The 21,459-nt window shown below is 38.7% G+C and overlaps 2 protein-coding genes across 2 annotated transcripts; both read left to right on the plus strand.

Annotated features, from left to right (window-relative positions):
* The first annotated feature begins 326 nt into the window (after positions 1 to 326).
* On the plus strand, positions 327 to 15,015 carry cul4b (cullin 4B). The gene is made up of 20 exons (XM_072663470.1): positions 327 to 1,149; positions 3,822 to 3,937; positions 5,541 to 5,644; positions 5,850 to 5,919; positions 7,177 to 7,250; positions 7,425 to 7,587; positions 8,800 to 8,889; positions 9,134 to 9,216; positions 9,319 to 9,386; positions 9,757 to 9,875; positions 9,956 to 10,148; positions 10,265 to 10,369; positions 10,483 to 10,593; positions 11,052 to 11,137; positions 11,246 to 11,353; positions 11,523 to 11,636; positions 11,854 to 11,959; positions 13,038 to 13,210; positions 13,309 to 13,461; positions 13,565 to 15,015. Exons 1-20 carry the CDS (start codon positions 672 to 674, stop codon positions 13,658 to 13,660), a joined length of 2,610 nt encoding a protein of 869 aa, XP_072519571.1. The 5' UTR covers positions 327 to 671; the 3' UTR covers positions 13,661 to 15,015.
* Positions 15,016 to 15,426: 411 nt separating this feature from the next.
* Positions 15,427 to 20,765, plus strand: mcts1 (MCTS1 re-initiation and release factor). Its single transcript, XM_072663363.1, has 6 exons — positions 15,427 to 15,612; positions 17,512 to 17,664; positions 17,801 to 17,898; positions 19,410 to 19,543; positions 19,707 to 19,774; positions 20,538 to 20,765. Exons 1-6 carry the CDS (start codon positions 15,602 to 15,604, stop codon positions 20,617 to 20,619), a joined length of 546 nt encoding a protein of 181 aa, XP_072519464.1. The 5' UTR covers positions 15,427 to 15,601; the 3' UTR covers positions 20,620 to 20,765.
* Positions 20,766 to 21,459: the final 694 nt, after the last annotated feature.

The raw sequence follows: 21,459 nt of genomic DNA on the forward strand, positions 1-21,459 counted from the left end.
GATCAAACTTTAACAGGATTAAACTTTAAACCAGATCGGGTGTGATGCCTAGTTTGGTCGTTTCTCTCTTTCGTTATAAATCACTTCATTCATTAGAGTGGTCTTGGTGGATTCCATTGGCACAGTGGCAGCGCACTGAGGCTGCAGTCGCCCCCTGCTGGCCGCTTCCACCGTTGCGTTTGGACTCCATCAGAAAAAAAACCACTCATAGCGGCGGCTATGCTAGCTAAGTCCTTCCGGTAGGTCAATCCGCCGCATTGCAAAAGTTTATTGCAAACTATTCACCTTCCGATTTACTGCAGTGAATGCAGAAACACGTCTCTTTATATAAAACCAATAAACAAACAAAAGTTTCCAAGCACGCCCGCCGCCGCTTCCTGGAAAAGTGGATAACTGGACTTGAAAGACTCGCTCAAGAGTGTGTCCGAGAGGAAGCAGTAACCGACCATCTTTCTTCTCGCCAGCAATAACAAGAAAAGAGAGGCTCCAAGTAGGGCTACAGTTTGCAATTTATCGTCCGTTTCTTCCCAAAAAGAGGCAGAACGGTGCTTTTGGGGCTTTTCGCAGACCAAGACCAAGGCCGCGGAACACAGAGACTCCTCCAGCGACAGCCTCCGGGAGCGTAGCGTTAGTAGAGTGTCTGTTTGATTTTTTTTTGCATTTCTTTTTTCATGTTTCCAACAGGTTTACCTTCCCCTAATCCCCCACCGCCGACCCAAGAGTCAAGACCGGCAGCTTCGGATGTCCGCAGCGACAGCGGCTTAACGTCGCCCAAGAAGAGGAAGCTCCACAGCGCCGAGAGGGAAGACCCCGCCGAGCCCGTGCCGTCCTCCCCCAAAGCCGCCTGCCATTCCTCCTCCTCCGCCGCAGCTGCTGCTGCTGCTGCTGCTGCCGCCGCGTCCTGCTCGGCAAACTCGACGCAGCACATCCAGAAGAAGTTGAGGTTCGAAGAGCCGCTGGATCTCCTAGGGCTGGATGTGAAGATGGCCGAGGACTCTCCCACGGCATCCTGCTCCAAGGCTAAAAGTGCGCTCCTGGCCGCGGGGGTCGCGCACCACGCTAACGGCCTCACCAAGTCCGCCGGCTCGGCCACCTTTGCAAACAGCAAACCGGGCGCAGCCAAGAAACTTGTGATCAAGAACTTTAAGGGTGAGTGGAGCTGGAAGAAACGCTGGTTCTCGGCTCGGCCCGGCCCGGCCCGGCCCGGCCAGGCAGTCAGCCTGCACGGTGTCTAAATCCAGATCCGGCACAAAATGGAAATGTTGTAAGATCACCTGTCACAAACAAGTCCATCCTAGAAGTTATTATTCTCTGGACTAATTAACAATGCAGTGCTGGGTGCTACTGGTAAACATTCAACATCACAATATTTTAAAATCAGATTTCTGATAGAAACCAGTCATGATCACATACAGGTGTTTATTATAGGCAGTGAAGTGATGGACCAGCGTAACATGCTGCCTACCTGAGAAGCTGGCAGGATAAGGCTTGAGTGGGTAACCAGAGCCACGTTTGTGTGAGATCTGTCTATACTGTAGTATTACTCCACCGCCTCAGTGCACACGTTTCTTTGTCTTCCAGTAACGGTTCTGTATCTCTCAACTTGTCCAGAAAAGCATGTGCTCCGGCAGTAAGGGGAGCCCAGGTGCAAGAAATGCCAATTTTCCATAGTGTCGCTTTAAAGGCCGAAAGTACTGGATTGTTGTTGGCTGGTGCTGAAGTTTTCAGGATTGGGAAAGAGGTGTTTATTGCGCCATCTCTAATTAATCTGTATTATCTAAATGTAAATCAGAATTTCCTCTCAGTCTATGCACTCAGCGAAAACCACTCTCTGCCCATTCATGCTAAAGTTATATGTTTAGCCTGGACTGCTTTTAAGATGTGAGGAAACATAGAGCAGCAGTATAGGGTCTGAAGGTATGAGATGGGAAATGTGAGATGACAGCTCTTGTTTACATTTTTTTTATTTGGCAATATTTTTAATTTCATGTTGAAAAGGCCAACACAACTAGCAAGAGAGCGAGCAGGAGACTACTCTAATTTACACAAAATTAGAGTGAAACAAAAGCCACACAGACCTTATAATAATAATAATAATAATTTTAATTAATTAATTAATTTTCATATCATCTATATTATGCTGTTTAATAAAACATGCAGTTGGTCAGTGCTCAAGAAGTACTGATTATATGTACAGTAAACACATTATTTATCCTGATAATAATGTGTCAGTGCCCACAGCATTCTGATTGGAGATTCTTCATCGAAAAGCAAATGTAGTCCAGGGCTAGGCTTGAGGCCTCTCTGGGAAATTAGACCTTAGTCCCATAGGGAGTCTTAGAAATAACAGCTTTTATAATGCTGTCGTTGGCGGCAGTGGCTGCAATGTTACCAGTAGAACTGGGCAATATGACAATATTTATTGTATCGTGATAAATTTAGTTATTGTGATGACTATGCTTTTCTAAGCATATCGAGGATACGGTTAGTGCTTAAAGAACACTGATCAGCTGCAGGTTTCATTACCACATTACCACATTTCAACAGTGTGACTAGACTGATTTAATTATATGCAGCAGAATAAAAATGACTGTAATCAATACGGGAGAGTATATGAAAAGTAGATTATAAGAATTTGTCGCTACTGATGTTTTTAGTCTGTGCTTACATGTATTAAATGAGGTAAGTGCTAAATATTGTGTATCGCAAAAAAGTCTTTAAATATCATGATATAGTATTTTTACCACATCGCCCAGCCCTAGTTAAGTCATATGGACTTGAGATAAATGCAGACTTGTTGTAAGCACTTATTGGACCATGCTTCAACTGTATACAATATGCATACATACTCTAAAATCATTGATATTTATAGATTTTTGTGCAGTACATGTTTGTTTAGGTGGCAGTATTCAGTGTTATGTAGTGAGTCGCATGTAACCGATCCAAACAGGTTTGGATAGAGGAAGGTCAGACTGTAATTTTACCTTTGAATTTGAAAATATGTATGTTAGTATTTTGTTAAGGTCAGTGTCTTATTTTGACATTCTCTGCTTATTTGTGTTCATGGCTTTTTTTTTTTTTATTTGAAAGTGACTTTTATTTTGACTTGGTCTATTTTGTGATGTAGCGGTTTAGTGGAGCAGTTGCCTCTCTCTGGCACTCCAGTGAATAGTGGAGTCCATGGACCTGAGGTTGACTTACTTGAAGAGATGTCTCATACTAATATATAATGCTGCAGATTATGGCCGTGCTCCATGTGTTGCCTCCTGGCATTAATGGCAAAATGGCTACAAATCATAGCACATTTCCCCCATATGTTCCATTCACGTGACAGCTGCTCATGTTTTGCAGAATTGAGGGAATGATTACTGGAAAAAATGGAAGCAAGCTGTGTTCCACACTGCTATGGTTTGGCGATTTAAGCTACACAATGTATTTTACCTTTAAATAACAATAATTGTGATGCTCCACTGACTAGTAGGGATAGCAGTGTCTCTACTGTTGCTACCCTGGCCTGTAGGGGGAGCCCAGGGGGAAGAAATGCCAATTTCCATAGTGTTGCTTTAATCAGTGATTCACATGTACTGAACAACGGGTGGTAATATGTACATGGATAATCCGTGACCTGTTACACCACGAGTGTTATGAATCGATCATACTATATTATAGATTTAACCCTTTGCCTAATGTAGTAGATTGTAAGGATTAAGGCTATTAAAAATATTATGTTTATAAACCTTTTAAAGGGTTAGTGTTTGTAATTAGAGTTACCCAGGGTGATATGTTTATAATCATATTGAAATTCTTTCATATCTTCACAGAAAAGCCAAAATTACCAGAAAATTATACACATGAGACCTGGCAGAAGTTAAAGGAAGCAGTTGAAGCCATACAGAACAGCACTTCAATAAAGTACAATCTGGAGGAACTCTATCAGGTGGGTATGCTCCCAGCTGCTCAATACGGACACATTGTTACACATGTTCTAAGATTTGCTATTTCAGTTCCGCATACTTTTGTAAAACAGCAATTGTAGTCTAAATCTGCTTGCAGGGGGTTTAGCATCTTTAATGCTCGGCAGTTTTATGTTCTCCAGTGTCAGGGATGTCCATCTGCGGTTATTAAAAATGGTGGTCCCGCTGTACAGAAAACTGTATTCTTCTGCACTGTAAAAAGAACACTTTGAAATGTACAGTAACTTGCTGGCGGCAATTCGCTGTAAAAAAAATCATTCACAGTATGCAAACTGTTAATTTAATAACAGTGCATATAAAATGCTGTCACTTTTTATTACAGCAAATCACAGGACTGTAATTGCTTTCACTTTTTATCACAGCAAATATTACACTATTTTAAAAGGCATTACTACATTATTAGCACTAAATTAAAAATGGTAAAATAAAGATCCTATTTTTGTCACTACTCGTTTACTGTGTTGTATTTTAATAGATAGGTACTATATGTTATACTATATATTACTACTATATTATTATTTTTTTTATTTTATTTTGTAATACCTAGGAATAGAAAATCGAGTGACGATTTGCATGGGCACACACAAACGTTTATCCAGTAATGTTACTCCTACACCAAATGTATGATGTCATCAACCAAATGTCAATGTATAACAAAATCTATAAATACTGAATGTATAAATTGTTTATTTTGGTAGTGCTATGCTCGTATAACGTTTCCCTCTCTCCCAGTGCGGTGTAGCTAGCATTACGAAACAATGCAGTACCGTAGACTGGCCGCAGGAAGAGTTGAGTTCAGCTTCCTCATTGCTCTCTACTCGTTTACATTAAAGGAACTAAAGCTTTAAGCGCCACTTTTCACACAGTTTACTACATCTTCACAGACTGACTGTTTGCCAGCTGAAATATACGAGCCGAAAACATTTCGGCTAGTAACCTTAGCAAGCTGAGGTAACAGACCACTTGCATATGTAACTAACATACTGTAGATTTCTGTGTTTCTAAATAGAAATAATGCAAAATGCTGAAAACAGATCCTGCACAAGATAAAAATATTGTGATCTACAGGATAAAAAAAATTACTGTAGAATTCACCCGCCACTGGATTTTGACCATGATTCTTATTTATTTTTCTACAGATCTACAGTAACCAGCTGTATTCAGTGTCTACAGTTAGCATTTGTTCATTATGCAGTAGTAATGCTGCGAAAACTACAGAAATCTGTTCTTGTGTTTATAGTATAAAATAAGTCATACTGATTTCCAAACCACATTGAACAATCTACAATTTAAGCGGATGAGAGACATTGTATAATATGTAGTATGTCAATATACAGATGATATTGGTGACGGTCTAAGCCCAGCATTCGTTGGCACCATTAACTTAGCATGTGTCCTTGTAAACTAAAGAAACACACATCAGATCCCGAACGTTTTGGTTGACCGGAGTGAGTGCTGAATCATGTTGATCAACGTGTTCATCGATTAATGAGATGTTAATGTCAGGGTCTTTGTGTATGCTTAATATGGAAAGTGTCACTGAATCCATGTTTTTCACATTTTCAGGCTGTTGAGAATCTGTGCTCCCATAAGATATCTCCCAAGCTCTATAAGCAGCTAAGAGCAGTTTGTGAAGATCACATCAAGGCGCAAATCGATCAATTCAGAGAATATCCTTTTCAGCATGCACAAGCTTTCTACTGGTCTTGGGCAGCTTGCTGTGTTCATTCATATGTTTTCTGGTGTGTATAAATGAAAGAGATATTTAAATTGTGGGTGACATCTTTTTGTTTTGTTGTTGTTTTTTTTGTTTGTTTTTGGCCTAGATTATTTTTTTTGTCATTGCATTTCCTTTTTCCTTAACTCGAATGCTACGGACTACCTAGACAGTGTACTTTTCTTGAAGAAGATAGATAAATGTTGGCAAGACCACTGCAGACAAATGGTAAGAGTACTAATTTTGTTGACATGACTTTTATTCTTTTCCTTTCAGTACCTGAAAGATGTGGATTTTCTGTCCTGTTGTGGTTCAGTGTCAACTTTCTTTTAATTCTTGAACAGCTTCTCCACACCTAAAATGCTTTTTCCCTAAAAAAAAAATTCACATTCAGGCATAGTGTCATGTTAGATTTCTAATCTTCTGCCTCTAGCAACAAAATGTTACTTCCCAAAGCAACTACTGCACTACAGCGAAGGCCTCTGAGCTAAGGTTCAATGGATAAGCTGCAAAGCTTCATATTAACTGTTACCCTTATTACTCTGTGCGTATACATTATTGCAGGTGTAACTGACATCAGTGGTTGTTGAACTTTTGTCATTATTGTTACAGTAGAACTGATTACTTTTGCATGTGAGCGTCTTTTAATCACAGATTTGAAATGAATTATTTTTGTATGCAGTCACCTGAAATATGGTATTTACAGACACCTTCAAGTAGCACCCCTCACTTGGTGTTTAAGGCTGTAGGGTGTCTCATTTCTATTAATTTTCCCAATAAGGGCGTTCACGAGGAACCCCTGTGAGCACTTAATGTGCCCTCTCATAAGTTGTCATCTAATCACACATTTGTAAATGCAATTATCCCTGTTTCAGTGCAAACCTGTGTTGTTCCTCAGACTTAAAAAGAAAAACATTTTTTTCTTTATCAGCATTGACTTGGTTTGCTGGCCATGTATCTGATCATTCTGAAATTGGGGGAAAAATAACTTTTGAAATTTGCTGTTAAATAGTGAAATGATTCTCTGCTGCCGACCATATATTCATTTTAGCAGCAAACAGCTAAAGTAACAACAACTGTTAAACCCAGCATTGTGGAAACTGCGTTATTTGGAGCAGTAGTGATGTATACAGCAGTGTTGTTTACAGTTGAAGGAACGTGAGACAGTGTGCCCCAATTCTGCTCTAAACTCTTCAACTCTTTTAGTCACACTTTTACAACTTTATTAACGGCTTAGGGAGAGAATTGGCACAGGACTAATATTTTTAGCAAATTCTAATGCACAAGTACTGTTTGTTTTTTCTTTTACCATTTTATATTTGTTTTGTGTTTGATTGGCTGAAAAGGCTACTTTTCATTTGTTTCATTTATTCAGTTTGACCAAGGGTTCCCAAACGTTCACATACAACCATATATGTAAATCTGTTGTCACTGAGACACACCAAATAGTCTCTAAATTGTCTGTTTTTGGTTTTCTTTCACCAGATCATGATAAGGAGTATATTTTTGTTTTTGGACCGCACATATGTTTTACAAAATTCAATGCTGCCATCAATCTGGTATGTATTCCCTCTTGCTGGAAGTTGGAAGAAAGGAACAATGATTTTACTTGCACTTTAGCACTTTGCATCTTTACTTTAAATGTACTGCTTGTATTCTTGAATATTTGTTTCTGCTATGGATGTTTATTCTTTTTTTTGCTTGTTTTTTTTTATTTTTAAAATAATCTCCAGGGACATGGGACTGGAGTTGTTTCGTTTCTACATCATCAGTGACTTGAAAGTGCAGAGCAAAACAATTGATGGGATCCTGCTGCTTATTGAGAGAGAGCGCAGTGGGGAGGCCATAGACCGAAGTCTCCTAAGGAGTTTACTGAGTATGCTTTCAGACCTGCAGGTATTACTGATAGATATGTTCACATTACATATGTGCTGTTTTAGGCTACTTTACTGTATAGATCCTCTGTGGAAAATTATTGCCATATAAATTGTGTGAAAAAAAAGAAAAGTCTATTATCTACTGTGACAGCTAAAATATTTTCAGAGCAGATTTTAGCTTTGTAAGAAGTTAAGCACAATTCTGTAAACAATGGGTTTGACCTAAATGGATTCCCACTCCCTCATTAGTATTGCATTATAGAGGGGTATGCACGTAATTCCACAGGAGTCTCTGTGGTCGTGCCCACTGAGTGGCAAAAAGACAGACTGAGTGGCGGAGTTAGCGTTCAGTGTGTAAATGCAGCTAAAACACAAAAAACAGGAGCTGCTGTGCGATTGACTGCACAAACAGATTCAGCAAGCATTCTGAAATATCCTTTGCATAAAAGACCAAAAGCTAAAAAGAGAGAGAAACAAATGAATTGTTGCAAAGAGAAACATATGGATTGTTGCAGTTCTGGAACCCAGGCACTGAAACGTGTGGGAGCACACTGTTTGGTGAAGTCGTGCTCTGAAAACCGGTGGGAAAATAATAAACCCACCATAGATGCGAATTCAGCCACATGCAAAGTTTTAATTTAAAAGGGAAAGCAAGCAAAACCTGGATGAACCAGTCTACTAAATGAGCCTAAAAACCATCAAAATCACTTCTTGGACTTCAGTTGACCCTGCGCTCTCAGATATGGGGATTCTCCTCTACACTTGAGTGATTTGATCCCCAGTTAGCTGAACGTTCCAGGGTACACATTATTACCCATTGACCCACACATTATTACCGATTGGTAATTTGGCTGGATCTGCCTTTAGCAGATAATCGCTTGTTTAATTCCCAGTTTGCCTGTTTTCCCTAAAAAACGCAGCCGTGCTACAGAAGGTTTTGCCACACCTAATTAAAGGGGCTGTGTTCCAGCAGGAACTTGAAGTCTGTGCATACCCTCTATACAGGAAGGGACTTTTTTAGTTTACAAAGTAGTTCTAAAAACCCAAACTTGTTCGGACACTTCATCATCGACATGTTAGTTTTTCCAGCCTCTTCTTGATCTCTATTCTCTATAGCTTAATTATAGTGCATTAATTCTACATTATCTGTGTGGTTATCATTGTCTTAGCAGAGTTTTGGTCATTTGGTGGAGAAGTGATGTTAAAAATGACTCTACTTTGCTTTGGACAGATTTATCAAGATTCATTTGAGCAACGTTTTCTGGAGGAGACAAATCGACTGTATGCTGCCGAGGGCCAGCGGTTAATGCAGGAGAGAGAGGTGATTTGTGCATTAGAGCACGTAGATTATGTCCATAGCTAGTTGTTTCTATGGTAATGCAGCTAGAGGAAATTTATAAGCACCTTCAGCAGAAATGCTAGTTTCCTCTGAGCGTCTTTTTACGTTTTTATAAGACATTGTATTTCAGCAAGCATATTGATTTACTACAGTGTGACTACTTGGTCATTTTGGTTTATTAATACCAGTAAATGGTAACTTGGTGGAACGTCACTTTGATCCAAAGGTGCCAGAGTACCTACATCATGTCAACAAACGCTTGGAGGAGGAGGCAGACAGAGTCATCACATACTTGGACCAGAGCACACAGTAAGTCTAAAGACCTCCACACACTATAAACAGCTTTTTATTATTATTTTTCTTTATGAAGACATGAGAGATGTGAATGGCCTCCTGTGTGATCTCTCATAGAAAACCCCTCATTGCCACTGTAGAAAAGCAACTTCTTGGTGAACATCTGACTGCAACACTTCAGAAAGGTACCACTCGGAAAACTGAAAACGAACAATTGTGTTTTTTGTTTACTCCTTTATTGGGATTTACACTACATGTGAGGTTGTGGACGGGCCTTCTCATCACGGAGTTAAGCTATATTAAAGTGTACCCATTGCCGACGTGGGTGTTAAGTTCTGCACATTGTATCATTTTGATGGAAAAGATGGATGCTGGAGTGGCATTTGTGGTGCAGAAATAATGACTGATATCTAATGCAATCAAATCCTCACAGCAAGGTTCCCAAATCTAATGGAGAACCTTCCCAGAAAAGTAGAGGCCGCAAAAGGCGTACTGCTCAGGGTAGTGGACGAGCATGTGTCCACAAACACAGTGTCATTTTATTGTTTTTCCTAGGCTTAAATCACCTCCTGGATGAGAACCGTATCCAGGATTTATCTCTGCTGTATCAGCTGTTCAGTCGTGTTCGAGGTGGAGTGCAGGTTCTCCTGCAGCACTGGATCGAGTACATCAAGGTAGATGAAACATGTCCACAAGTGCGAGGCTTACTGTGTGTTATGTATAAAAAAAAACTGTTCACGTGTTTATTCTACAGGCCTTTGGTAGCACAATAGTTATCAACCCAGAGAAAGACAAGACAATGGTGCAGGAGCTGCTAGATTTCAAAGATAAGGTGGACTCAATCATTGATGTGTGCTTCATGAAAAATGAAAAATTTGTAAATGCTATGAAAGAAGCTTTTGAGACCTTCATCAACAAGCGGCCAAACAAACCTGCAGAGCTCATAGGTTAGTTTCATTCTCTGCTCCGAATTATTATTAGTTCTTTTTCAGAGTTTGATTCAAAGTTCTAAACGTTTAATTTAAGATTTACTATTTACTTTTTTTCCTTTTCTTATTTTTAGCTAAATATGTGGATTCAAAGCTAAGGGCAGGAAATAAAGAAGCCACAGATGAGGAACTTGAGAAAATGCTGGACAAGATTATGATCATATTCAGGTTCATTTATGGTAAAGCACTGATAAATTGTATTATTATTTATTTTTATTTTTTTTGGTTTTCCAACTTCTTATTTAAAACCTTCTGCCTGAATTTGTCTTTAAAGCATTTTTTGTCCTCATAGGTAAAGATGTCTTCGAGGCCTTCTATAAGAAAGATTTGGCAAAGAGGTTGTTAGTTGGAAAAAGTGCCTCTGTAGATGCAGAGAAGTCAATGCTGTCAAAACTGAAACACGGTGAGTGCTACACAAGATGATCACAGCATGGTTGTTTTTTTATGCCTAAAACTACTGTAAACACATGCAGAATCATTTATCATTTTAGAATAAGTTTTACAAAGTATTTGGATTCCGGATAAGCAGGTACTTCCTATAAAATATATTTTGGCATCAGACAGATATTTAGATTTGACTGACTATTTGAAATCTTTCATTTTATGTTGTAAGTTATGTTAATTTTCATTTTACGTTCTTTTTACCACGCTCACCAAGTACATATTTCTAATCCATATGCTGTAATGCTAATTACAGTACGTGTCCCAATTTGTGTGTATTTGTAAATGTTTATGTATCAACATCTACAGATATGTATGTGGAAAAAATATCGGTCAGTCAGTAAATTCCCATATCAGTGTATCCCTAAATCTCAAAATCTGCAGGGCTATACTGACTGTATTTATTATTCTGTATTTTAGAATGTGGAGCTGCATTTACAAGTAAATTGGAAGGAATGTTCAAGGACATGGAGCTTTCTAAAGACATCATGGTGCAATTCAAACAGGTAGTAATCTTGCTTTTATTGAAGTTGAGTAAAATGCACTGCACCTGTGACTGATTGAGCACGGTTTTATCAACTTGCTGTTCTGTTTTTTTTAAATTGTCACTTCAGTACATGCAGTGCCAAAATATCCCCGGTAACATTGAGCTGACGGTAAACATCCTGACCATGGGTTATTGGCCAACCTACGTCCCTATGGAAGTGCATCTGCCTCCAGAGGTTTGTTCATCAATGTTTTATTTTAAAAAATATTATTATAAAAAAAATAATAATAATTCCCTTAATAGTGTTATTATTATCTTCAACAGCATAATTCTGAATGATGACTTATACGATTCATAATAAGATGAATCTTACTAGTGGTGTTTATGTTGCTTTATCCACCTAGATGGTGAGACTGCAGGAAATCTTTAAGACGTTTTATTTGGGGAAGCACAGCGGAAGGAAACTTCAGTGGCAGTCAACATTAGGACACTGTGTATTGAAAGCAGAGTTCAAGGAGGTATGGGAGTTTAATGTTCCAGGCCACTCTACAAAGTACATTTTGATCTTGGACTAAAATGAATTTTCAGTGGAGAGCTAGTTAAATTGTGTGGCAAACTGGGCATTAGCAAAAAAAAAATATTTGCCACTAGTTTGTAGCTGGTGATGGTTGAGATTTTATTAATAATTAATTAATAAGCAATTAAATTAGTTTTGTTTTGTTGTTTTTCCTGCAGGGAAAGAAAGAGCTTCAGGTGTCACTCTTTCAAACGTTAGTTCTGCTTATGTTTAACGAAGGAGAGGAATTTTCCTTGGAAGAGATTAAGCTGGCTACAGGAATTGGTATGTGTTGAGTTTCTGTATTTCAGTGTGTCCTTGTCTTTCAGTAAAATGCCTGCGTCCTTGTAGTACTGGCCTGAATAATTCATGTATTCTTTTGTAGTGTTGGCATTCAGTCTAAGCAGGAAATGACAGAATTACAGTTTCATCTGCAGTAAATCTTCTCAGCATGTCTTCAGATAGAACGGCTATTATTGATAATGAATTATGGCTGATTTTGTTAAATGCATCCTGCTTTCAAACCATCCAAGTCATCCATGACACTACTTTAAATTGTCACATCATGAGAAAATGTACAAAGCAGTTTTTTGATATTCCGACCTCATATTTCAGGGCATAAAGCTAACAGTGAGTTTTACCTAATGTTGTATAAGCCTCCCTAAGGTAGTGTGTATACCCTGAGTTGAAATAAAATGATAAAACAACTCTTGTACTTTAAAGCGAACAGAACAGTGAGATTTTTGTTGTTGTTTTTAAAGGGAGGGGAGGTTTGGGGATAATGTATGGGAGGCAAACTATACATGCGAAGAGACTTCTGTGGGTGTGATGTTAATGAAGCCTCCAAACACCATTAATACAGTACAGGAGCTGCTAGGCAACAAAGATGGTCACATTGTACTACTTTTATGATATTAAATATAGTTTATGATTCTGTAGAAATAGGAGTGATTTGACTGGATCTCTGCAGAGTTTTCTTTTCACTCATGCATGTTTAAAAAAAAAAAAAAAAAAAAGAACAAAATGGAAAAAAAACATAAATGCAGAAGGGCTTTGGTCTGATGGATGTTCCATATGTCAAGCACAGCTGATGTGGTCTGAAACCCAGATTAAAATGAATACTAACAAACGCTTGAGAAATGCAACTGATGTTAATGTGTTTAAAAGTGAATTTGAAAATTACTGTGAAATGCCATTCAGGCCAGCCATTTTGACCACAGCCTTTCAGAGGAGCTAAATGACCTATTAAATGTTTGATGCAGAATGCAATGCATTCTGGGATTTGAAGTGAACTCATTATAGAAGTGATGCAAGGGATGAATTGTAAATAACCTCCGCTACGTAATTGTTTTGTTGTGTACAGAGGATAGCGAACTAAGGCGCACCTTGCAGTCCCTTGCCTGCGGAAAGGCACGAGTTCTCACAAAAACCCCGAAAAGCAAAGACGTAGAAGACGGAGACAAGTTTTCTTGCAACGATGATTTCAAACACAAGCTCTTTAGGATCAAGATCAACCAGATCCAGATGAAAGAAACTGTAGGCACCCATTCTTTCTCACCGTCTCACCTCTTCACTCTGGCAGCAAGAACATCCGATTTGAACTTCCTGACTGTTTGCTTGATTATGTATTGCAGGTGGAAGAACAAGCTAGCACTACAGAGAGAGTCTTCCAGGACCGGCAGTATCAGATTGATGCCGCCATCGTCCGGATCATGAAGATGAGGAAGACTTTGAGCCATAACCTCCTGGTGTCTGAGGTCTACAACCAACTCAAGTTCCCAGTCAAGGTGAGTGCAAATGTTTTTGCTCCACTAATATGAAGGCAGTGTATATGTGTGAGTTCCATCATACCATATATATACATTTTGTCTTTCTGTCCTTGCTTTCCAGCCTGCTGATTTAAAGAAGAGGATAGAGTCACTCATTGATAGGGACTACATGGAAAGAGATAAAGAAAACCCCAATCAGTACAACTATGTGGCTTAAGAGATACAGACGGATGGATGTACGGATGAATGGATAGATTAAAGGAAAGAAGGCGAATGGAGAATCCCAAGAAAGAGGAGGCTGTTCTCAGTGAACGTACGGAATAAAAATCTTTGCTCCAGTTGATGTTAAATTTACCCTCTCTAACCCAGCGACTGGCAACTGAATGGATATTACTCCACCAGGTCTTGTCAGGGGTATGTTTTCCACTGGACTGCATGCCCATTAGAAAAAATATTATATATTGTTCAGTTTGAGAGCTTTTCAGTAAGAATCGGACAATCCCAGACACACGCGCTTTTTTTTTTTTTTTTTTTCTCTTTCTTTCATTTTTTTTTTTTTTAATTTACTGAAAGAAAAACTGTATTTATTTTCAGTATTGGTTCCAAGTCTGTTTGTTTGTCATCATTCTCTGTTTATTTTTAAGTCACATTTCCTTTTAAGTCACTGTGTATCCTGTGCAAAATGTTCTTATCACGTTTTGGGGGGGAAAAAATGAAGAAGGATTACTAATAAAATGAGACATTTGTTCGGTCAGTGTTGTATTAGATATGAGTATATAACATTTGAAACTAGGATTTCATCTCAGTTGTTTTAATGGGGAATACCATACATGCAGAAGCACAGTTAAACAATCTTCACAGCTCTACGTTTCAGGGGATTTTCAAATGGGTGGATGTTGAACAACTGAAGCTGGGTTGAGAACAAAATCAATTGTGCCAAAATGGAAAAACCAAGCATTTGTTTTGTCACAGTATTCATTCTTGCTGTTAACACTAACATGTTGGTGCATCCACTTTCTCATGTTTTCCTTTCTACTCAGATCTTTGTGTTTATTTTTTTGTTTGTTTATTTTTGTATATACATACATATTACATAAACATTGCAACCAACACCTTACAGGTGATATTCTGGCCACAGAGTCTTAGGAAAAAATGCTAATAATAATAATAATAATGGTAGTAATTTAATATGAATGATTCTATAAGTATATAAATCTTGCTCAGTATTCAAGGGTTCAAATGCTCCTGTGAAACTGGCCCAAAAAGTTTCACTTCCAGTGAGCAGAGTTACAAATACGTGAAACAGAACCCAGAAGTCTCAAGAAACCCAACAGTTTCTATTCAAAGCACAGCGTTACACTTGCATTGTTCTAGTGTCTCCACATTTGTACATCCCTGACCTTCTAAAACAGGCATATTACACTGAGAATCTCCTGTATGGCATCACTGGACTAACTGAGTTGTGTGACAATGGTGTTTCGATAAATCATGCTGAAGTGGACGGCTGTCAGGTGTTTGAATACGGTTGCCTGTTTTTATTTGCTACAGATTAAACAAGTGTATGTGTTTCCATGATCATTCCCCTTTTTTACTGCAGTGTTATTTGTGGCCCTATTTTTTTAATATATCCATAAAATTAAGGAAGGTTTGCTGGAGCACTGGTTCTCAGCCATTCTTAGTTTAACTGTGTCCTTAAAGGCTTTTGGGGGATTAATGGGATAAATCAGTGGTCAGTCTTTTTAAACAGTCTATCTGAGAAACCTTGCTTTGTGAAACACCCCCATGTGTGTTAAGGGCAGGGTAATCTCTATATAAATTTAAATTAGACAGAGGATGTTTTTTTTTTTTTTATTAACTCTATTGACCCCTGGGAGGCTTTTAATCTTTTCTTTAATTTTAATTAATTAATTTATTTTGCCAATATTTTTGTTTATTACCACGAATATTATAAACGACACCGTGCCACTTCGTCGGTTGTCATCAAGCGTCGAACACTGTCGCAAACGGGCGTCACCTGCTGTGCTGGAGCTTGGTGTGGGAACTCAAGTCACTCACTCATCAGCTCCTGTTAAATGTTACTGTTTTAATCGCTGCTGGCTTTAATTCCTCCTGAAGAGATCATTTACGAAACTCAAGAGACGACCGACGACCAGCAAGAATGTTTAAGAAGTAAGCACGGGCTGGGGCTGGGGCTGGGGCTTCTGGCTAGGCTAAAGTTAGCTAGCTAGCTCGCGCTCAAGCAGGCATGATTTTCACTGAACTGAAGCATGTAGCTAGCAGCTAGCTGTGTGAAAAGCTACAAACTCATTAGCTGCTCAGTTCTTGTAGATCTAGTCTAGGGAACGTCCGGATGGCGTTTTTCGACATGAGTGTCTGTGGTCTTTTAATACTGCAGTATGGAGGCAGGTTGAGTTACTTGGCCTGTTTTCCCAATTTTCCGTTCCACCTTAAGTGCTGCTACCGTCACGTTCAGGCGACTGTAGCCCAGTGGCTGGTGAGAGACTGGCACAGATGCACTGTTTTTAAGGTGGAACGGAAAGTCCAAATGCAAGGCCACTGCAGCTAGCTCATGTGCTAGGTGGGAAGTACAGTTGTGAACCCCGAGTCTTTGAAGCTCTTATATTTTGTTCGTAACAGCTTTTATAAGGTCCGGGAGCGTTTAGATGAGGTAAGACAGGGTCGAGATGATTTAAAATAAGCTTTTCCGGCAATCTAGACTCTTTATCAAATGCGAGGACTGCAGTGTTCGTTAGTAATGGTTGTGACATTTCCACTGTAAAACCAGAAATGAGCCATCTTCAACTGTGTGTGTTTATATATGCACGAACTCTAAAAGGATACTGAGCAGGTAATACTACCTCCCTTTACTCCCAGAACAGCATCAGCTCTTCATGGCATGGGTTCCACATCCACAAGATGTTGGAGATCCTTTCTTTGACATTCTGCTCCATGGTTTGCCTGATTTACATCACACAGTTTCTGCAGATTTTTCAAGAGGTCAATGTGATCTATTGGATTCAGATCCTGTGAAGGCGATGGCCATTGAAAACACTAAACTTATTTTCCTGTTCATGAAACCAGTGTTGTGATCTGGTGCGTTATCACCATGCTGGACATAGCCATTAGATAATTGGTAAATTGTGGCCATGAAGGCAGGGACGTGATCAGCAGCAGTACTTAAAGTCTGTGGTATTCAAACAGTGATTGATGGGTATTAATAGGCCCAAAATGTCCTTTCCCACACAATTACACCATCTCCACCTGCCTGGACTGTTGAAACAAGACCGACTGGATGCATGGGTTCAAGATGTTGGTGCTAAATTCTGACTCTGCCCTCTGTGTGCCTCAGAAGAAATCAGAAGAAGAAGATTCATCAGACCAAGCTACATTTTTCCATTTCCCTTTAATGCATTTAGCAGACACTCTTATCCATAGCGACTTACAAAAGTGCTTCGCTGTTTACTCAGAAAAATACCCTTAGCTAGTTTGTATCCAAAGAGACCGCTAAGCTTAGATACTACTAAACACAAAAGTCAACGTGGAGACCATAATAATCAACGCTACATCTTGCCCAAGTACTCTCGGAAGAGGTGGGTTTTAAGTCAGCGTTTGAAGACAGCGAGCGACTCTGCTGTTCGGACACCCAGGGGAAGTTTGTTCTACCACTTCGGTGCCAGGATGTTTGTCTTCTGTGGATCTTAAGGGATGGCGGGTCTCAATTTTAACTGTCCAGTGGTGGTGTCCTGTAAAGGGTTCAACATGCAATGTATTCTGGGAGGCTTGTTTGCTCACTACAGTTGTACAACAAGGCGTTTTTGTCTCTCTCTGGACACCATTCTGGGTCAACTCAAACTCAAGAGACTGTTGTGCTGAAAATCCCAGGAGATCAGCAGTTCTGAAATATTGAACCAGCCTTCCCTGAGCCTTTTTTCACTCTCCATTCTGATAGTTCACGTAAACATTACCTGAAGCTTCTGGCTCATGTGTGCATGATTTTCTGCTTAGATAATGGCATGAATGAGTGGGTGCACAGGTGCTTAAATTCTTGGTTTCTCTTGGCTGTTCCAGATTTGATGAAAAGGAAAATGTTTCTAACTGCATTCAACTGAAGACTTCAGTAATAAAAGGCATTAAGAATCAGCTCATCGACCAGTTTCCTGATATTGATGCATGGCTCAACCAGATAATGCCCAAAAAGGATCCGGTCAAAATCGTGAGATGGTAGGAAAAGTCCTGAACACAAGAATTTGCAAATTATCTTTTTTTCCCATTGATAATTTTATGTATTTGTTTAATGAGCAATGGTCTTAATTTTGCATGGTGTGTTCTTTTTTTTGTTCTGTTTTTTGTATTGCAGTCATGAACACATTGAAATTCTGACAGTAAACGGAGAGCTGCTTTTCTTCAGACAGAGAGAAGGACCTTTCTTCCCAACCCTCAGACTCCTACACAAATGTGAGTTTTGCCAGTCAGTAAATAAACCGTAGTTCTAGCAGCTGCAGTTTTTGTTTCTTTTTTGTTTGCTTTTACAGGTTACAATTAGTTAGAGTAAGAAATGTTATCATCACAAATACATGATTGGAGCTTAATTTATGGAAATCATTAAAATCACAGAATGCTGACAAATTCCCTAATTTGTTCCATCCTAATGCCACTTTATTTAAATCCTTTATTTTATTAAGCTTTGTATGTTACACTTTTATCCATGGGTTTCTTTGAACCCTACTGTTTTAGTTTGTGGGGTTTCTGAACCTGAATATCACTAACTTTTCACATGATCCATGGGATTTATTAAAAATCATGGCATCAGGCCTTGTGGTAAACAAACCCTATTTGTTTTGTCTTGCGTACATCTTTCTTCTGATTGTCAAAGAGCCTTTTTACTGTGATAAGTGTTGCTACATCCATTCACAAAATAAGTGTTGCTACATCCATTCTACAAGCAAGTTAGACAGAAGGTCGATTTGGGGATTACTATTTCAAGCCCTAATTGGGGGAGGACCCTCCCTTCTCTTCTTTTCTATACTGCTGTATTTCTCCTGACATTCCACAGCCAAACTTCTGTTTTCAAGGAACTGAGCACTAGAATAGCTTCTTTTACACTGCAGCAAATTTCTGTAACCATACCATGTATATTATATACCAAGTAAATGTTATTGAGTCTATCCTTGGTTTAATACCTTCTGTGAAGAAATTTGCATTAAATGAAGGAACCCTTTTAAAATCACCTCCCACTCTTCCTCTGTGAAATTGATCTGTAAATCCTTCTCCCTTGGTGCATAAATTTGGATGTAGAAATATGTCAAAAGATGGTACAGATAAAAGACCGGTAGAATTCTAACCTTTATGCTATTCAGCAGTCAGAAAAAAGTTGAATAGGCAGATTGGTGTGCAGGACTGAGAACAGAATGAAGAAATTGTGGAAAAATTTAGAGTGGAAGCCTCTGTGTAGTTCTGCCAGAGCATGGATTGTGCTGGAAGGCCATCCTTCTTGTTTTTATTCATATTGAGGCAGATGAGTTCATAACTGTTATTCAGTCATACAGACAGTAGGCTAAAGTAAAGATGCGAGCTAAAATCTCTGAAAGAGTTAGTGAGTGTTCCATACTCTGTAGCATCCCCAGTTTAGCCACAGTGCTCCCAATATGAGGATGACGACAGTAAGTCTGTGCTTTGGTTCAATTCATTTCTAATGTTGGTGTATTTAGTCTTGTTTTACCTGTAGGAATGTATACCTCTGGATTGTTGAGTTCTTTCTGATACAAGGATTAGGACACCTTGTGTTTTATAGCTTTACTTTTCTAGCAAAACTAGAAGCTAGTTTAACAGTGACTTCAGTGACCAGAACATTTTGTTATGGTGGTTCAGAACAATAGAACTTCATTATATTGTCCTGCTATTTTGGTTTTGTACAAGGCTATCATGCATCTGTATGAGCTGATGAATAAATATTTCTATTTCAACAGATCCCTTCATCCTTCCACACCAACAAGTTGATAAAGGAGCCATCAAGTTTGTTCTTAGTGGTGCAAATATCATGTGCCCCGGGCTGACGTCACCAGGAGCAAAACTCTACCCTGCTGATGTTGACACAGTAGTCGTATCCTTTGAAATGTTCTTTCCCTATGCCCATAAGATACGACAACAGAGCATGGAACACCTTAGTCGATACATAAACGGTTAACGATACTGATATTCGCATACTTATAAAACTGTCAGGTTAAGAAAAAAAGTTGGTTTTTGCCCTTGATTCTTTGTGTCAGGCAATAATGGCAGAAGGTAAGCAGCATGCACTCTCTGTGGGAGTCATGAAGATGTCTGCAGACAACATGTAAGTGTACTTGTCTATTCTACAGAAAACACAGCTCTGATATTTAACATAGTGTATAGTATGGTTTCACATGATCACTTGCCTACATTATTTATTTTCTAATACTTGGTTATTTTAATTTTTAAATCCGATTCAGGCAAACCGGTGTCAGGCAATAATTAGCAGTTTTTCCCCTGAAGCTCTTGCTGTGTGGGCTAAATGAACATATAAATCACACTTGAACATTTCCATTACTTTCTATTAGCCAGTTTCAACATCAATAATAATAATAATACCAAAATAATAAATGAATCTATAAAAGGATTACACCAGTCTCTTGAGTTAGTTCCTGTCCAATCTTTGGAATCAACTTTTTGCATGATATCCAAGCATTTATGGCATTTAGCAAATGCAATTATTCATAACAACTTCCAACGTCAAAACTCCTACTTTCCTGAATGACAACTGTTCACATCACAGTTGGTAAAATGCTTAAATAGATGCACACAAAACCAAGCTGAAATTGCTGCACCCAGTCCATGGAGGGGTGGACAAGTGTAGCGGTATCTGAAGAGACTGGTGTGATCCTCACCTGGCAGGACAGACACTTTTAAGACAAGAGGGCGCATAACCAAGTATAAGAAAATAAATAATTTTAACTGTAGCAAATTCTTTCTGTGAGCTTGTGTTTTTAATCATATCAGAGGCAATGTCAGAGACATTTCTATTAATGGAGCAATGTTTGTTTTTGTTGTTTGTTTTTTTTTTTCTCCCCCCTGAACAGAGAGAAAGTAAACAAGGGGATTGGGATTGAGAATGTTCATTACCTCAATGATGGACTGTGGCACATGAAGACGTACAAGTAATGCAGACCTGTGAATGTGCTGGAATGTCTGAACTGCTACCGCCAGTCTCCCTGTCTACTGTACTTCATTGGACTCCGCTGCAAATCACACCAAAACTTATGAACTAATGCCATTTTGATGCACAAATAAAACCTGCATTCAAGTTATTTTAAACTGATTTTTTCCCCCTTTTAATTTAACGTGCTGCTCACAGGGTTCGCTATTCCAGCTCTTTTTATTCTGACAATGCAACACCTTTTATATTAACTGATATGCATTCTGAGCTACAAAACACTTATATCCTCATCTGACCTTATAGAAACTATTAGCTAAAGATTTAAACAAAAACAACTAATTAATCTGGAACTCTCATTTTGTCTGTCTAGCACCAATAATCTAAGAAAAGCACTAAATACCCCCACTAAAAACCCTTAAAATTACAAGAATTAAGTTATTCAGAAATAAATAAATTGTGCCTTTTCTTTAGACATTTGTCGCAATTTTTAAAAATAGTTTTCATGTAATCATTTTTTATGTAATATTACCCACCCAACAGTGCAAATAAAAATGATTAATCACATTTTATAGATCAAATCAAATGCATCCAGTCTTCAAAATACACCAATGTAACGCCAATTCTGTTCCCAGATATTTTACTTACATTCAGAGCAAAACCTTTTTTTTTTTGTTTTTGCCACACTGTGCAACTTAACTGTGTACATTCATAGTCCCTGAGCACCCACCCACACACACACACACAGCAAAAGAAATAACCCCTTAATTGAAAGACATTAGGTTGTGTCCCCCCGCAATATCGGACTTATACATTTTTAGCACCTGTGGTTGGTTGTAGGTTTTTTT

The sequence above is a fragment of the Salminus brasiliensis genome, chromosome 19, assembly GCF_030463535.1.
Source record: "Salminus brasiliensis chromosome 19, fSalBra1.hap2, whole genome shotgun sequence".
Taxonomy (NCBI): Eukaryota; Metazoa; Chordata; class Actinopteri; order Characiformes; family Bryconidae; genus Salminus; species Salminus brasiliensis.

Coding starts and splice junctions, on each gene's coding strand:
- cul4b (XM_072663470.1), top strand. CDS start 672: ATGTTTCCAACAGGTTTACCTTCCCCTAATCCCCCACCGCCGACCCAA. Junction 10,370..10,482: donor CATATTCAGGTTCATTTATG/GTAAAGCACTGA, acceptor TTGTCCTCATAG/GTAAAGATGTCTTCGAGGCC. Junction 10,594..11,051: donor GCTGTCAAAACTGAAACACG/GTGAGTGCTACA, acceptor TCTGTATTTTAG/AATGTGGAGCTGCATTTACA.
- mcts1 (XM_072663363.1), top strand. Junction 19,544..19,706: donor CTGATGTTGACACAGTAGTC/GTATCCTTTGAA, acceptor TCTTTGTGTCAG/GCAATAATGGCAGAAGGTAA. Junction 19,775..20,537: donor AAGATGTCTGCAGACAACAT/GTAAGTGTACTT, acceptor CCCCCTGAACAG/AGAGAAAGTAAACAAGGGGA.